The 17,558-nt window shown below is 37.7% G+C and overlaps 1 protein-coding gene across 1 annotated transcript in view; it reads left to right on the plus strand.

Moving 5' to 3' along the window:
- TSPAN3 (tetraspanin 3) overlaps nucleotides 1-11,781 on the plus strand; it is a 29,263-nt gene extending 17,482 nt beyond the window's left edge. The window contains exons 4-8 of the mRNA XM_026068254.1: nucleotides 1,309-1,410; nucleotides 2,544-2,696; nucleotides 3,000-3,083; nucleotides 8,441-8,577; nucleotides 9,403-11,781. Of these exons, the coding sequence (XP_025924039.1) occupies nucleotides 1,309-1,410; nucleotides 2,544-2,696; nucleotides 3,000-3,083; nucleotides 8,441-8,533 (432 nt within the window). The 3' untranslated portion in view covers nucleotides 8,534-8,577; nucleotides 9,403-11,781. The remainder of the gene's footprint in view (nucleotides 1-1,308; nucleotides 1,411-2,543; nucleotides 2,697-2,999; nucleotides 3,084-8,440; nucleotides 8,578-9,402) is intronic.
- The last annotated feature ends 5,777 nt before the right edge of the window (nucleotides 11,782-17,558 follow it).

Here is a 17,558-nt window from a genome sequence, read left to right on the forward strand (position 1 = left end):
AAAAAAACTTGCCAGTTAGCTGGAGGTCAAGGTTTTTCCTGTTTGCCCTGTATGTAATTTGCATGTCTTTCCAGCATAGTACTGTCCTAGTTTAACTGTAAGCCAAATGGTGTACAAGCATGGACTGAAATAAATGATTTAAAAACCTATGTAACAAACTGGTCTGTTTTCTTATGTGTGACTAAGTAAAATCAGAGAGTTGTAAATCAAATTAGATCATTAAACAATTGATTTAAGCTAGTCTGAAACAAGTGCCTATGCAAGCTGAATTGGCTTTAATTCATATCTGTTTTCATACAGATCTATTTGTAAAGATAACTGGCATTGCTACTGTAACTTACAAGTCTACTAAAGAATATGCATGCTCAGTTAATACTCAGTCCTCAGATCACACTCCTTGCAAGTAATTCCTGCTGCATGTGATTAGCTCTGAATTGTCATTTTTCTTTTTCTTATTCTGGTACTGATGTTTAGCTACACCAAACTTGTAAAAACTTTCTGTGCATTTAATTAACAGTTACAGTGAAGCATCTTTCTTAAAAGGTTCTGGAAATATTTCCTCCAGAAGCGGGCATTATCAGTCGTCTTTTGGGGGAGAAGTGACGATTCTTGGGTGGCATCCATTTCTAACACATGTACTTGGCAGCATCTTTAGCAGCTTGACTCATCTGCAGTAGCTTTGGAAGCTATTCCAGTAGCTGTTGCTATGTACAATGTACTGCCATCACTGTTTCTCAGGAGGTGGAGGGGAGGAAAACTGAACAGAGAACTTGGTCACCGTTGGATAGAATAGTCACCAAAAATCCTTGTCTTTGAGAATTTACCTCTGTTTCAGTCAGAAGGGAAAAGCAGGTGATGGTAGTTATCAATAACTCATTGGGATCCCAAACCCAATCAGTTAGCCTAGATGATTATACAGTGGTGGGTTTTTTGGTTTGAAACTTTGAAGGAGTCAGAGAAGTGGGAGGGTGCGTACTCCTACAAGCAGCTTTTAACTTCATGGTGTACCTGCCATAGTATCATAATAAAAGCAATTTCCTTTGAGACATATTTCAAAGCTGCTTTGTCTAAAATCTTACGTAAGATAACTGGTGTGGCTTTTTTGGGGGGGGGCATAAGCTGTAAACTAGTAATGTCTTTTGCAAAAATTGATTTAGAACTTTAAGAAGCTGTACCTCCAAAGTATACTAATTTCAGATGATAGTTCTCTGCTTACTGAATTACAATAGTTCACTTCTGATTCTAATATCTAGGCCTCTACCACTTCTGTCAGTGTGCTAATGTGGACACTTTGCTAATACTTCACAGGTGGAGGATGAAGTTGATCACAGCATTCAGAAAGTATACAATGGATATAACGGAACAAATCCTGATGCAGCCAGTCGTGCTATTGACTATGTACAGAGGCAGGTGAGACAGCCAGGCACATGAAATGTTTTGTAGAAGCTTTTCAGTCCTTTCTATCTGTGAAATACACAAGTAGCAGAACAACACAGCATCAGTTAAGATCTTTTCCCCTGATTTGACAAATCTAGTAAACAGTTGATTGGTCAATAATTAGTTTGAATTGTTACAACTAGTGGAATTATGAAATCTTTGGGGAGATATATTTTGCTGCATAATAGGCTATCTATAATCAGTGTTTGGATCCAGGTATTTAGTACTTCTCTCCCTTTATTTTTCTGCAATGGGACAAATGAGAGCAGAATGCTCTGATTTCTGCACAGATTTATCTAGAATATGCCAAAAAAGCATTCTTGATTCTAGCTAAATTTCAGTGTTGCAAGCTTCTGGTTTTGCTGTTTTGGGGCAAAAAAAACCCCATCAAAGTGAGGCAACATTCAGGAGCTTTCAACATTCTTACAATTGCATCAGTAAAGTCCAGAATTTTTGTGTTTAAATGTCCAATGCATTTAAATCAATGGTACTACTAATTAATACCTTGCCAAGATTCCTTGCTGAAAGAAAAAAAGTGAAGGCAACAAACTGGTAATTCAACACTTAGGCTGGTACCTCTGTTAGAGACTGTACTGTACACAAGAAGACTCCAAGGCCCACAGCAGTCTGAAGGCTTTCTATACAGCCACGTGTGACTGTATAAAACTAACTTAAATTCTGGAACATTGTTCTATGAGAAAAATGGACTGTTTATCCCCCAACTATGTCCAGAAAACATAGGGTGTTCAAGCATCTGTAGAAAGCTGTAATGATGGAGCTATTCTGAGCCTAAAATAAAGCTTTTTGTCTTGTGGGGAGGGCATGAGGGGAATGAAGTGAGTTGTTAAATGCTCATCAGGAACTGGAATTTGAAGCCTGTGTTTTGTAAGGAATATATCTTAAATGATTTAAAGCTGCTGGTAATTTTACAAACCTTTCAGTCTATAATTTGATAAAATAACTTTATTGTCAGATAATGTGTTACTGAAGTAACAGAGGCAGCCTAATCTTAGTATGTGTGTGTTCTTGGTGTTGGAATTAGATTTGCTGTCTCATCCCACTGCTTTACTGGTAAACCCAGTGGCTTTATCCTGTATCTTTTTCAGCTGCGCTGTTGTGGGATCCATAACTATTCAGACTGGGAGAATACTGTCTGGTTCAAACAAACTAAAAATAACAGTGTGCCGCTTAGCTGTTGCAAAGCAGCTCTCAGCAATTGTACTGGCAGTTTGACCCGTCCAATGGACCTTTATTCTGAGGTAAGATAGCCAACGAAATATGAACTTATGTAGCCATGTGGACCTGTTGACAACAATTAAATTTTCTTTTTAGTGGGAGTATGAAATATTGAGTGTATTTGGTTTATCGGGTAATAAACATTATTTCTGAAGGAGAGGGAAAAAAACTTTCCTTTAATATTGTCAGTACTGACTTTTTTTTAAGTTTGTCTTAGTGTTGGATTATTTTTCTGTACTGTCTGAGGTTTGGGGGGGAGGACAGGGGTCTCCCTGCCTGTCCTATGTGGTTGCCAGATGGATATATGATGATTTTACTTTTTCCAGGGTTGTGAGGCTCTGGTTGTAAAGAAGCTACAAGAGATCATGATGTACGTTATCTGGGCAGCACTAGCCTTTGCTGCTATTCAGGTAAGAGAGTGTTTTGGGGTTTTTTTTTTTAGCTGTAAACTTTTTCTCAAATGAAATTCTAAACTGCTCTCCGGGTTGTTATAGGTATGTGCAGGCTGTTAACAACTTTAGTCCCTATTTGATTTGGAGATAAATGGACTGCAGTCAAAAGAATCTAAGTATTTCTAATACAGAACTTCTCAATCATGTGTGATCTAAAAACTGCTGTTACATGGATGTACATTCTGTTAGATCTGAGGAAGGCTGAACAGTCCAAACATTACATGCAGTAATCTACTAGAATGCAGATGCTAAATTGTGTTGAAAACTAAATATCTAAGCATCAGGTGCCTGTATCTCACGAATGTGCTCTGATGGCATTTAGCACTTGAATTTACATAAAGTATTTGCTTTACTGCAGTTAGCTCATACCTCATGCCATTTTAGCGGTACATCAACTTACTCATATGCCATGAGACATAGTTAATGTCAAAACCACCCAGAAGATATACTAGCATCCTTGACAGCATACTCTGCCCTTGTTAAATTGAGCTTTACATTGTGTCTTGAAGATGTCTTGATTGCTAGACTTGCAGAAAAAAGTTCTAAACTGAGGATCCTGCCTACTTATGTGGGAGCCAGCCTGCACTCAATCTTAAGTCTTTATTATTATTCTTAGTTTTCTGGGTTATAAAAAGTAACTGAGGAAATAAAGGTTAATTTGTGTGTCAGTATTTACTCTTTCTTTTTTAGAAAGACTAGGGGTGTCTTCTAGAGATGTCTGTATATTTGGAATTTTGAGTGCTCATCAGTTCAGAAGGCTTAGTACACAAAATGGATTTGGACTATGACTGTATTTCTATCTCTGAGAAATATACTATGCATGCTGAATCCTGAGAGACCTGAAAACTGATATCAAAGTTAATTTTGTGCTCTTAATAGCATTTGAACTCAGAAAACATTGTACTAGTTGAGTCAAACAGTTTAGTTTCAAAACCAGCTTTTGAACTGGATTGTATGTTTGAGGGTAAATCCTCTTTTGTAAACAAACTTCTGAAAATAAGAATTTTCTATTTCAGTGCTGCAAGGCTATTCTCATAAACATGTGTAACACTGTACACTAATATTGTTGAACTGTCCAAAACTGGATTACTTCAGATACAAAACTTTAACTTTGAGATCTGTGCTCAGTCTTCTGCAGGAAAACACCTTTTTTTTTTTAATTGCTATTTTTATGACTTCAGATGTTTAAAGCTGTATTTCAGTGTTCAGGTAGACTAAATATTTTGCTGTAATTAAAATGAAGATTATTCACTGTAACCATAGTTTCTCTTCCATACCTGTTTCTGTGGCAAATTTTTATGTAGAAAGAGTATGTTATGAGGCAGGGTGAGCTGTGTACCAAAAGGAGGCATTACTCCAAATTTTGGAATTTAGAGGTTGACTAATGGTTTCCCCAAAAATGCAGCACTTTTTTTTTTTTTTCGAGGGGGGAGTGTTTTATTAATAATAATAATAATAATAATAAAAAGAAACTATTGGGATTGAGCCAGAATTTCTGCCACACATTTGCAATGCAAATGTGTCTGCTGGCATCCTTCAGTTCTTCGTGGCTCATCGATTCTAGGCAAATATGCTGATTGTATCCTTTCTTTAGTGGGTGCTTCTTGACTTGTCTCCACATGTCAGTAATCAAGCTATCGGCACAAGGTCCATATTGTATAAACAGTTTGTCAAGAAAATAAGAACATCAGAGGAGTTTCTCTGCTAGTGCTGCAATATAGAGTTTGAAATTGCTTTGCTTGAAGTTGAAACAAGTTATGTGACACCTGTTTGGAAAATGAATAGAATAAAGATAAATACAGAATAAAGGGTGTTTGGGATACTTTTGAGATTTCTCTTAAGTAATATTCACTGAGTAATAATCACACTAAACTCTGTCAGAGGTCATATTGTAGTATCTCTTTGTTACACAGTTCAAATGGTTCCAGCTATAAATTTGTGTGTTCTAAAAAAAGGACATTTTGGTTTCAGCTGAGTTCATATTAAACCATATTCTGACTGATCTATTATTTGTCTGCTAAAAGTTAAGACATAAGGTAATGTTTTAGTCTTCAATATGGTTGTGACATCCTCTTATCTATAATAGAGAATTTAAGTATGTGCTTAGTCTGTTTCTCAGTAAAACAGTGTAAAGGATAATTGAAATGTGAACAAGAACATAATCTTCAGCAAATGGCCTATAACTCAGGTCACATCCTGAAAACTTAGTGGATTGATCTGGCAAATTGGTGAATAATTTGGTGTATTCTATTACTACTCCTGTAAGTGCTTATCATATAGAGTCCGCTCTGACCTAATTTTTGTTTAGTATATTATATAATAAGGCTCTCTAGAAGCTCATTATCTCTAATAGCTTACATCCAGCAAACTTAACCTTGAATACTTTCTTTAAAACAAAAAAATTGGGAGAAGAGTATGGCAGAATCTTTGCACATTTTGGGATTTGTGGAAAACTTCTCTGCATAAAAGTCATTTTTGATGTGTTTGTATTTAGTAACCAAGGGAATCTTAGTATGCAACAATTCCCTGGTCTCAACCATACTGACAGCATAAAACTATTAATAAATTGGAGGCAAACTGAAGAGAGTGAAAAGCAGTAAAAGTGCTGCTTGAATAGGTGCAGAGATCATTCTTAAAGGTAGCTTTTGTAGTTAAGTAGTGATCACTTAAAATATACTAAACTTGGTGTGTGTATTGTTTCCTGATATGGGCTTCCATTTAGTTTTCATCTAGTCCAATACATCCAACTAGCTTTTTTGTACACCCCTTCCCCCCACACACACACACACACCAAAAAAAGGCAAATTGATTCATATGAAAGGAGACTTGATGTATTACTCTTTGCAGGCAAACTTAACACTTGTGATTGTGGGAGATGCTTCTAATTTTTTTTATGAATGCTCTTCAAATTTTAGAAGGGGGTATGGGTATGTCTTTAATACAAACTTCTAAAGGATTTTTGTTCACCATGTTAAGTAACAGTTGAAGAGAAACAATCAATTGCTTTAGAGAAGGTTTATTAGAGGTGCTAGCAGATTTTCCAAATTGTCATGCTAAATTATTTCTGTAGAGAAAGATGAAATAGGGGAGTCATTTCTGTATTTACAGTGAATTCCAGGAATAATATGCYCAGTAACCTCCTAAAATATGTAAATGGTTTAAACAGTGATTCAGTAGTTTATTTCATGAGTTTGTACTATAGTACCTGATACAGAGTTGTGTAGAATCTGAAACAGTATACATAAATTGAACGTCTTTGAGTCATTGACTAGGATTATCTTTATGAATAACTGTAAGTGTAGTGGGATTCCTTTTATTTGGTATTTGAAATACATGGCTAGAATGATGTATAGCAATGACTTGATTTCCATGACATCTCAGGTAAGAATACTTACGGTTCTGCTTTTAATTTTAATGACTACACAATTAACTGAATTAGGCTTAACCCTTCTGAAGTACTTTTGGTGATGGTTCATGTCTGGTTTTGCTTTGCCTGGATGAGTTAATATTAGAGGGGAAGCTTGAACTGAGAATATGATTCTGATTAGTTTATCTATATAAACAGTCTGCAAAGACTAAAGGAGGTGTTTTTCTCTACAATGCATGCTTCATCTTATTGTTGTTATGAACAGGGGAAAAAGATGAAATCTTTATACTTATAGGCAACAAGCCTTCTTCATGGAGTTCTGTAGCCACTGGCAACTATGACAAACTCTCCGTCTCACAAGTCTAACTTAACGGGTTGGGGGTTTTTGTTTTTGGTTTAAATTGTGGATATTGCCTCCTTCCCTAGAAGGGAAGGTTCTGGCCATGAAGAGACATTCTTTCAAGTACTCAGTTTTTCCTTACTGGCAACTTTAAAGATTGGAACTCTGAACCTGACATGAATATAATGCTTAGTTTGGGAGTTAGTCTGTGAGCTGAAACACCAAGTGTTGATGAAAAGCGATGGAAGTGTTGGTTTTACCAGCAAGCTGAAGTGCCATACTCCAGGTTATCTTGCAGATGCTTTTTCTGGACCTGAGCTGAATTAACCTTTAGGTCCAAAGCTGAGAATGCACTCCAGACAGAATATTTTTAACCTTTACAGCTTGTTTCTTTTCAGGAAATTAAAAGCTCATACTAGAGTTTCATCATGCCTCTCTTTAATCATTGCTTCCTTAGGCTTCTTTAGGCTTTTAAAAACTTATCGTTTCAATCTTTCAGCAAACTTAACTGCCTGTACGTGCAACCTAATACTTAAGCTTTTGTTTTAAAACTTAACAAGTGTTATGCATGTGGCACTTGCATCAAACTTTATTAAAAGTGAGTAGTTCTCCATCCAACCTAGTGATATGGTTTCACTGGATTTTTGCTGTATCAAATGAAGAAACTCTTCATTTGAYTGTCCAGCCACCCATTTCATTGTTCTGTTTGCTTTTTGTTTAAGTTTTTGTTCAAGTCTTTCTAAAGGAATTTACCTACTTGCTGGGTGATGCTCTATAATTCATAGCTGTGACAGAGCCTCTTTGAAGTATCTGCATCTGTGAATAGACTTCTTCCTGTATGCATATGAACAAATCAAGACAATCTCTTATTTTACCAGATGCTATTGCCAGTTACTGTAGACCATAGAACACATCACTATAAACTTGATTTTTTTTTTGAGTAGGTGCAGTCTTATCCTGCCTTCTAAAAGCATGCAACATTTCTACAATATCATTTGTCCTAAGTCCTGATTATGTTCATCTGACTTCAGTCTTGTAAATGTGAATAAATTTGCCTAAATTTCTGGCAAACTTGCCAGCATAATCACAGTACTGCAAAGTTTAGTGGCAGGAGAATTTCTAAAAGTGAATAATTCAAAATGGACTTAAACCTCCTAGTATGGCATGTTAATGGAGATTCAGTATTTGAAATAAGCTTCAAGGGGAAAGCAGGTTCATAAAACTCAAGTTTTGCCCTTTTTCATCATAACAATTAAGGGCTAATAAATACGCTTGAGTTTGACTTCATCTTTTATACCACATACATTATCTAAAGCTCTACCTTTCAGAAAAAATCAGTTATTTCATCCTTTTGAATAGTTGAATACAAGTAGCTGACCAAAACAGGTCTTTTTAAAGATGTCTAAGACAATTTTGCAAGAAAATAAGGCTGGAATTTGTGGCCCATGCTTTTTGCGGCAGAAAATGAAGCTTTTTCAAAAACGTTTGTTACTGTTTACTTTCTGGACAGTTACGGTATTATGAAAAATGCTGGCAATTTCTGTGCAGAAATTAAGTCTCTTGAAGTATCATCTTTGTACTCAGTTTGTTTTCTTTTTTCCTCCATAGCTTCTGGGCATGTTGTGTGCCTGTATAGTACTATGTAGGAGGAGTCGGGATCCTGCTTACGAACTTCTCATCACTGGCGGAACCTATGCCTAGAAGAGAATGTGAACATGAGTTCAGTCTTCTCATTTATGTGGAAGGTGAATGGGCCAGGTCTACTGTGATAGCTTTCGAGCCCTACAATTAGTTGAAGCACACCTTTCACAGATGAGGACAGCTGTAATGTACACTGGTGATGGGCAAAGCAACTCAGCTTTTCAAACATCCCTATAATTACCTGTGACTTTCACTGTTCTAGCCAGCTCTTCATGTATCTAAATGTTTTAGTATACTAGTAAACTTTCTAATTTCAGAACCATTTGCAAGTGTAATTTGGTTGACATGAAAGTCAAAGGATGTGTGCCTATTTTGGTAGATTACCTCTAAGCATTAACTGGCTGATTCTTGCATATATAGAGAGAATTTGATAGCCTTCACTACATGGAACTTTTTTGGCCAAAGCTGTACAAAGGAAGCCAGCTGTATTAATTTGAGAAATAATGTTTTAATATTGCCCCTCACCAGTGTCAACTTTTTAAAACACCTAAGCGAAGTCCAGTATACTTTATATGTAAAATTGTACAAAATGACTACTAACCAAAATTTTAGAATCATGTGACTGCAGTTTTGATCTTCAGAGATCAATTCTTCCAGGCGTTAGTGTTTTAAAATACAAGCTGGCTTTTCAGGAGTATAATGTATGCACTACTGTTCTATAATGAAATATTTCATTTTTCTATGAAGAGCGGTTTTATGTGTTGAGTGAACTGTTAGACTGTAGATCTTAAATTGGTTTGGAAATACTGTAGCCATGTAGAGTAGCAAAGTAGTATGTGAAAGTGATCTCAACTGTAAATAGTAAACCTGATTAAATAAAATCTCTGTATATCCTCCCTATAAACATGTCTTGTTTTCCGTTTGAACAGATGCACTGGAATCTTAAACAGAGTCCTGGCATGCTAGAAGTGTAAGCTTTAATGCAAAAGCACCAGTTTTAAATACAGATGTATGTAAGTGAAGGCACTTAAGGTTTGATGGAAGCTTCTTTGTATTAGATTTGTTCTTTGTATTTGAAACAATATCAGAGAAACTTGCAGCAGAACAATAAATTAAACTTGGTGGAATGTCGACACCTTCTGAATATAACTAGTTAAGAATCTATCACCTCTCAAAAGTGGGTAAAGAATGAATAGCCATACTGTAACTGCTGTATGTTAATTATATATTAATCTGTTGGATGTTATTCAGATGTTTAGTCACTGCTCTGCTTTCCTTGGCTTGAGTTGCCTCGTTCTTTGAAGAAGTCAGGAACACTTAGAATTGCTGTCACAGTTGCCTGTGTGCTTTATCATGCAAAGTAGATGTGTTCAGCCAAGCTGACAGCTACATAATATTCTCAAGTATCCGAAGAAACATCACTTGGGAAAATACAACTTTAACGTGCACGATCTGCTGTTAAGGCCAATACATCTTTTGTGGAATTTATTTACAGAGTTACACTGATGTAAAAGTATGCTTTGGGAATTCTGTTAGTTTATAAAGGTGTGTCTCAGATGATCTGCCCTTGAGGCTTAGATTTTCATTCTTAGTATTGCAAGTGACTCATGAGACTGTGGCATTAAGTTTCATTGATATGGTAGCAAGCCTGCTAACAGAATCTGCACTGAGAAGAGTGGATAAATTTAAGATCTGCAGCATGTTGTATTGCATATTGTAGACATGCTTAGCAGGATCCCAAACTAAAGAGAAAGAGGACCCTAGTGTAAGGATCAGAACAGGGGCAGATTTAAAACAGATGTCTGTATCCCACAAAATAAAGATGAGGCTGCTTAGAAAAATAGTCAGCTCTCATTAGTCAGCTACAAGTCAGGAATAGGCTTCTCAGTGAAGAGCCTTAACATACCTTTTGAAATTAGTATAGTTATGGAAAACTTCCTGTTACAGTACACACGCTTGTAAATCTTACTGGAAAACATGGGTTTAGAGTAGAGGTGACTGGCAGTATACAGCACCAAATAATTGCTGATAAGCAGAGGCTTCTCTGACCTGCTATATCTAGAAAAAGCAGAAAATTAATGTCAGAGCATGGAAATTTTTTTTAAATCAAAGCAATAAATATTACAGCTTTGTTTGCATAAAACACTGTCTAAACAAAACCCAGTTTCTAACTGTTGTGCTAAAGTTGGAGTCTGTCATGCCTGTCATGTAGTAGTAGTATCTTTGGTATATGTTGGAGCTGCTGAGGTTGAGAGTATGAAAAAGGCATAAATCTGTCTTTTGAATTCAGTGCTGGAGTGGTTGAGGATGGACTCTTAAACATAGTATATTACCTATATATGGTGTTTCTAGAAACCGGTGACAACCTTGCATGATTCCTTGAATGTGTGGACAGCTGTTCTTTAAAAAAAAAAAAACAAAAACAAAAAAAAAAACAAAAACCCTGCAAGAATCTCATCTGTTGCATTTTGTATGACTGTCTGATTCAAGCCATGAACAAGTGGTATCTCCTTAGTAGTCARATATGAATACCACTGTAGTATGAGCTAACTGGTTTTACTGCCTGCAGTCTCTGAATGAGACTGTATCATAAATGGGCTGGGGTTGCTGTGTGCCAACTAGTACAAACAGTGAGACTCATACTCAAATAAGGAGGCATACCCAAATTCCCATATACAGGTCTCGATACTATTCACCTGTGCCACTAATACTTTTGGTCATCAGTTGGTCAGCACCAGCTATGTAGACTTCCTGAATTCCGAAGGTGATTGTAAGCTGGAGAGCTTAATTATTTATAACTAATTCAGTATAATTTAGCTCTGGTAATATCAAATATTACTGTAGTATTGAAAGTCCTGGATGTAAATCTATTGCTTAGTACTCTAGAAGTACAAACTAATTTGTTAGGCTTCTGGAATCTCTGACCCACAGTATAACATGGGAACTTAATCTTCAGTCCCATAGAAAAGGAGGCAGTTTGTTAAAGGGAGAGGGCAGAGGTGAGGCTTATCTAGCTGTAGTTCATATTTTTGTCCTGTTAAGTTTTAAAAAATGAAAGCAAAACAGCTTGTCCTGCTTGTCAAGGGGATGCTGTTACTGTGCATTATAGCCTTATAAAACCCATCTTAGGTGTAGTTTGCACTCATTCATGGAAGTGCTGTTCTCTGTGCCTTTTTCAATAAAAATCATGGTATATTTGGCATTTAACTTTGCCTGTAGTAGAATAGCACTATAATTGTGTTTATATGTAAAAAAATTTATTATGTTGTGAATACATTAAAGCAATAGTATTAAAATGTATCATGCTATGTTGTACCAAGCTTCTTGCTGCCAATGTGAGGGAATATTTCTTGCTTTTACCAAAAGACCTTTGATTTCTTCTTGATCAAAACGATATGCATTTCTAGCATCCTGTTTTGCATCTAAGAGGGTCGTCTTGATTTATCAGTCTTCTGGCTGAATTCCCATGCATGTTGGATCCAGGCTGTCTGCTACTCCTAATAAAATTCTGCTCTTAGCAAATTATCCATGTGCTAAGAAAAATGACAGCAGAGAACCAGACTTTTGTCCTGTGGGTGAAAAAAGATGGTGCTATTGCAAACTGTTTCTCTTTTAGCAGGCTGGTGAAACTGTATGCCTTCTTGCTTTGATTATTGCTAAACTGTCTTAAGCAAAGTTGGCATCTGGTTTAGAGCCTTTTTTGCTGTTGAGCAAGGGATTGTATTAGTATTGGAGAGAACAGTGGAAAAATCTGAATAGCATGGGCCTGTCAAGTAATACTCTAAGCAGGTGTGTGGTTTTTTTAATTGTTATGGCTCCTTCCTCTTAAATGAGGGTATCATAATGACATCTCAGACTCCTGTAAATGTTCAAGGTAATAATTCATTGTCACCACAAACAAAGACAAAAAAAAAAAAAAAAAAAAAAAAAACCACCTCTCCCCCACACACATGCACAAAATCTTAAGTGTGAGTAAGATGTGAGAGTTCTCCATTCCTTTGGATTTTCATCCTCTAGCTGTTTTTCTAGCTGTTACTGATGAATACTCTGTAGTGTAGAACTCTAGTCTGTGGTGTAGTACAAAGTTTTTCCCCCACTGGCTGGTTTAAGATAAGCTCAAGTATTGGAGGTGATTGGGCCATGGCAATACAAACTTTAGTATGGGCTACTTAATACTACTGAGCCAAGTACCATAAAGTATCCTATGCTTAACACTAGTGGTACACAGGTCCATTGCTTCCAGTACCAGCTAGTTTGATTTGCTCTATTTCTGTGCTGTGGTCTGCAATGTAGACTTAGCCTGAGCCACGTCTTAATTTGAATTGCCCAGTACCTCTGCTCTGTGCTATGGTCGTTTATCTTCACCACTCACCCTTTTTTCCTGTGTTCCCTAGTTAGTTTACACTCAAGTTGAACTTTGAGCACATTCTCATTAACATTTAAAATCTAATTTCCTTTCTTGATTTCTTTATCAGTTTTAGCATCATTGATTAATATTTGTTTCTGTGTGTGTGTGTTTTGGTTTTTTGTTTTTTGTTCCCCCCCCCCAGGCACAGCATCCACATGCCTTAAGTATTAAGGTTCAGTGTTCCAGCAAAGAAAACACTGAGAGATTATAGTTTCTTACCTTTCTCTTTAGGAGATGTTTCATTTATTTGAAGTATATCTTTGCTGTGTCCATCTTGAAAGGACAAGAAATCATGAACTTAAACTACAGCAAGAGATATCAAGATGACACATCAGGAAAGATGTGTCAGATATAAAGATATATTTTTTTTTTTTCTTACAGAAAGTGTAATCACTGGATTGCATTATACAGGACTATTGGAGTCTCTGTAATCTGGCCTTTCTAATGGACTAGTATTTGCCAGGATGATTGAGGGGAAAGCCAAGTGTCCTTTAGGAGACAGGGAATGCCTTAAATTCGTTCCAGCTTTTTTTTTTTTTTTTTTTTTGACTGCTTTGTTTGAGATTTTCACTTCTCTTTTGGATTTCCTCTCAGTTATCTTGTAGTTGGGAACAAGAGAGCCCTGCTACTTTTTGAGAAGTAAAATATCAGTTCTAAGTTTTTAGATATAATTATGTTGACTGCCTTCTCAAGAGGTTTCTTCAGTGTACTTAACTGTTCTGAATAAACAATGTGTAAGACACTCCTATCCACTTCCTATATCTGATATCCTCTTCTGTAGTGCAGTCTGCCCAAATTCAGCTCTCTTACAATAAGATATTGTATCAGAGGAAATACAGAACTGATAAATGACTTTTGGTATTGCTCCCCTATTGACAGACTTGACAGAAGGTCTGTAGAACTGATTACACTGTAGTTCATTGATTACACTTTCATGTTCTACTACGTTTTCAAATTCTGATGATGCTGTCTATGAAATCTAGCCACTTCTTTTCAGCAGCTATTATTTCTAGTGTTATTTCAGCCAGTGAAGCTGTTAATACCAGCAACATTGGGGCATTTGGGGAGAGAGGTTTGTTTTTAATTTAAGTGCGGGCAGGTGGATCTCTTATGCTTGGTGTTTGACAGTACTTCAAATTGCAGCTTCAAACAGCTAGTAGTGTGTTTACTTCACTCTACTTGCCCAGCTGAAATGACTGCTTATCCAAAGCACCTCCCTCTGGTGCCTTTTGCTGAAGAAGCAACTAGGTCCCAGTGCAGACTGCGCAAGAAGTAATTCAAAGAGCGATTGAATGACCAAGTGTATGCTACTTGGATTGCACAAGCACGTAGCTTTCCCGCAGCAGTGAGCCACACCTGATCCAAAGCTTTTTTAATACACATGGGATTAAAGCCGCTTTAAGGGTGAAATGCAATAGAAGTCTCTAACCTAAGTGGATCTATGGATCCTGTGCGCTATAACCTGTAGTATGTGTGCTTGCTTAGATGAATGCATTGCTTAGACTACCACCTGGGCCTTTAATTTTTTTCCCCTCCCCAATCTTTTCAGTGCCCTGCCACCCTGTAACTGGAACATCTTCCCTTTTACATTAAAAAAATAAACCCACATATAATAAGCTCCTTTCTTCCTCTAACTCTTTTTAAAATTCATCTTTACTAATCTTCTCTGTGCTGATCTCCCTCCTTTGAAACTGCATTGAGTAGGTGGAAGGATCTTTTGGGGGCAGTATCTTTTAAAATTTGATGTATGCTTAAGGAGTGTGAACTGGCATCTCCACTGCATCTAAACTGGCAATACCACAAAGCAAAACTTGCCCTGTCTGAGAAACTGGTTGAACTTGATGCAATGACCTATAAAGTGGAAACAGTATTTGCTGGTTGCTATGGGCAGTGCCCAGTGGGTTGGGTGATAAGATGCTGGCAGTCTTATCCTGTTTCCTACTGTCTCACATATCATTACTCATGTTACTAGGCTACTTCAGCACTGAGCTTTCACTTCCATTGTATGGCTGTCTTTAATRGTTTGCTGTTTGTCCAGCTCAGTTTGATGCTGTTTGACTGTTTAGGAGAGAGCAAAATTACAATGATGGATACCAGAGCTATGTAGCTGCTGCTTTGCTGGATGCCTAGGTAGGGATCGTTTTTGATGGGACAGTGTCAGAATTTGCTTATGTGAGTGTAGCCCTGAAAAGACCCGTACCCTACCTAGCTGTAGGTGTAAATGGACACACAGAATGGACTACACTTTTTGCTGTCACCCATTCATCTTTCATACCAGCTCATCCTGAATGATATGCTTCACCTCAAAGCTTTGAGTTGAGAACTGTTCCCCCTCTGCTAGAGGGAAGCCTGCAGAAATGGGTTATTGCTGGTAACTGTGCCATAACAGTTTGGGGSCATAGAGCTGTTGCTGTTGGGGTTATTTCAGAAGCTGGACAGCTTTGCTTTCATCTTGGACGTGTGGTGCCTCAGCAGGCAACAGCCCCTTTCACCAAGGGGAATCATGCCCCATTTGAGAGAGTAACAAGCTTTTTCCGAGATAACTGTAGCATCTAACCTTTGCTAGCATCAGGCTGTGAATGAAGAACTGGGACTCCTTTTCTCCATGCACATCAAGCGCTTAAGCAAACTGCTTAAGTGAGCTGTTTGGGAGCATCTAGAATAGGCTTGCATGCAAGCTTAGTCTGCTTTGTAGACCAACGTAGGAAAGGAGCCAGTCTAGAAAACTGCTTTTAAGCAAAGTTCTGAAACTTTTCTCCCACCTGGTCAAAGGAAGTAGAAAGCTATGAAATTAAATCATACTTGCTATTGAACAAGGCTGCCAGCAAATCAGTTGAACAGGGAGTGTTCATATGCTTTCAAGTAAGTGCAAGAGAGGTGAACCATCACTGGTAAAGACTGCCTTATGAAGCTTTTTGCCAGGCCTCCACTAAATACCACATGGGCAACAGGCAAGATCTGATGTCCCAGCACTGCCTCATTCTTCTACAGGATGTACTGTTTCCTGAAGGCACTTTCAGGATTTGGATAATGCCCCATCCTTGCAAAGAACGCTTGTTGCTAGTAGCCCAGCACTCTGCTGTGCTCTTGCGCTTCAGATACAATGTTCATTCTAAAAGCATGAAAACCATTTTAATCTGGCAGCGTTGGTACGCCTGGGGCCTGGATGGGAAACAAAGGTCTCAGCAGTGAGAAATGGTGTGTTGAGGATACTGGAAGTAGACTGAGCAAATATAAGTTAAATTTAGAGCCTGTGCTAAATGTGCTCTGGTTTAAAAAAAAAGCTAGCACATGGCCCAGCTGAGCAGGGAAGAGGCATTTCTTAAGATGCCTTCTACCCCTAGAATAAGGACTTCTCTTTGGTTTTGAATCCCCACATGGCTGCTGAATTGAGCAGTGACCGTAGTAAAACCTTTAGCTGCCACTTAGCAGAACAAAGTCACTGTCGCTCATGTCTCCCTTCCTCATGGCGGGTTCAGACACAAGAAGGGCGCTGCAGCCCTTCTCTAAAGACAAAGCATTTCTCACGTCTATCAGTGTATTGAAAGCTTTTCCATTCACATTTATGTTAACATTCTTATCCTGGGAAGGTTAAAGTTCACCACTTTCCCAAGAAGTTCCTACACAGACTGTTTTCAGCTTAAAATTTCAGACAATTCTTTCTTAGATGCAGCTGTTGAGCATTTGTGTCCCTGCAAAGCAGAAGGGAATGTACAAAACTCCCCCACTACATCAAGCGTGAATATTATCTATGTCTGCACCCCCCTTCCCAAAAGCCATCCAGTCTTACTGCAAAACAAGCAAGGGCACTCTGTACACAATATAATTTGTCCTTTTGTACAAGATTTTCCATTGCAAATATTGATCTGACCATCACCTAAAGCTAGCTTGTTTAGACTGAGTCTGGGATTGGATGATCACAAAAATACTTAGCGTGCCAGAAGGATTTTCAGTGGGTGATATCAAAGTGCTTTACAAACTCCTCATGACAGATGGGGAAACTGATGTATGATGACTTCTCCAAAAATCATAGAGCAAGTCACTTTTTAGTAAAGGGTTTAGCTTCAGGTCTTTAAACAATCCAAGTCTAATCCCACACTCAGGAAATTTCATTCAGGTTTAGGCTAGAATTTCTTTACCATTTGCCCATATCCCCTGGAGCAGGAGCTGCAGTAAATGCCAAAATGTGTTTTTGGCTCCAAATCAAAGTTTGATTAAGCTAAAACACCACTGGTGCAGTTACAATTCATTCAGTATTGCACAGATTAATGTGATGGTTGCTTCTCCATATGCCTGCCCTCGGTTTGGTGGTTTAGTTGAATTATGGTGTGGGCAGCGTACAGCACTGGCTTTTTCTGATCTGATAAGTAAAATTCTTTTTGATTTCAAAGAACCTCTTAGGATATCTGCTGCCTTCTTCCCCCCTGCCCCCCAAGTTTCTTTGTACCCTCTTCAGCTTCAAGAGGACATGTGGAAATGGCTGGCTGTAACTGGTAGTTACATTCTAAGCCCAATTCTATTTGCTCAGGTTTTTTCTTTTTTTTCCTTTCCTCTTAGAAATTTCAAACATGTTAAGTCTGACTTTTTCTAATTTTGCTGAAGGATAGCTAGGGAGGTCTCAGCTATTAGAGTTTTATATCTAGAAGCAAGATTTAGTCTATGGCTTGGGTCAGAGTA

The sequence above is a fragment of the Apteryx rowi genome, unplaced genomic scaffold (assembly GCF_003343035.1).
Source record: "Apteryx rowi isolate R43461 unplaced genomic scaffold, aptRow1 scaffold_27, whole genome shotgun sequence".
Lineage (NCBI taxonomy): Eukaryota > Metazoa > Chordata > Aves > Apterygiformes > Apterygidae > Apteryx > Apteryx rowi.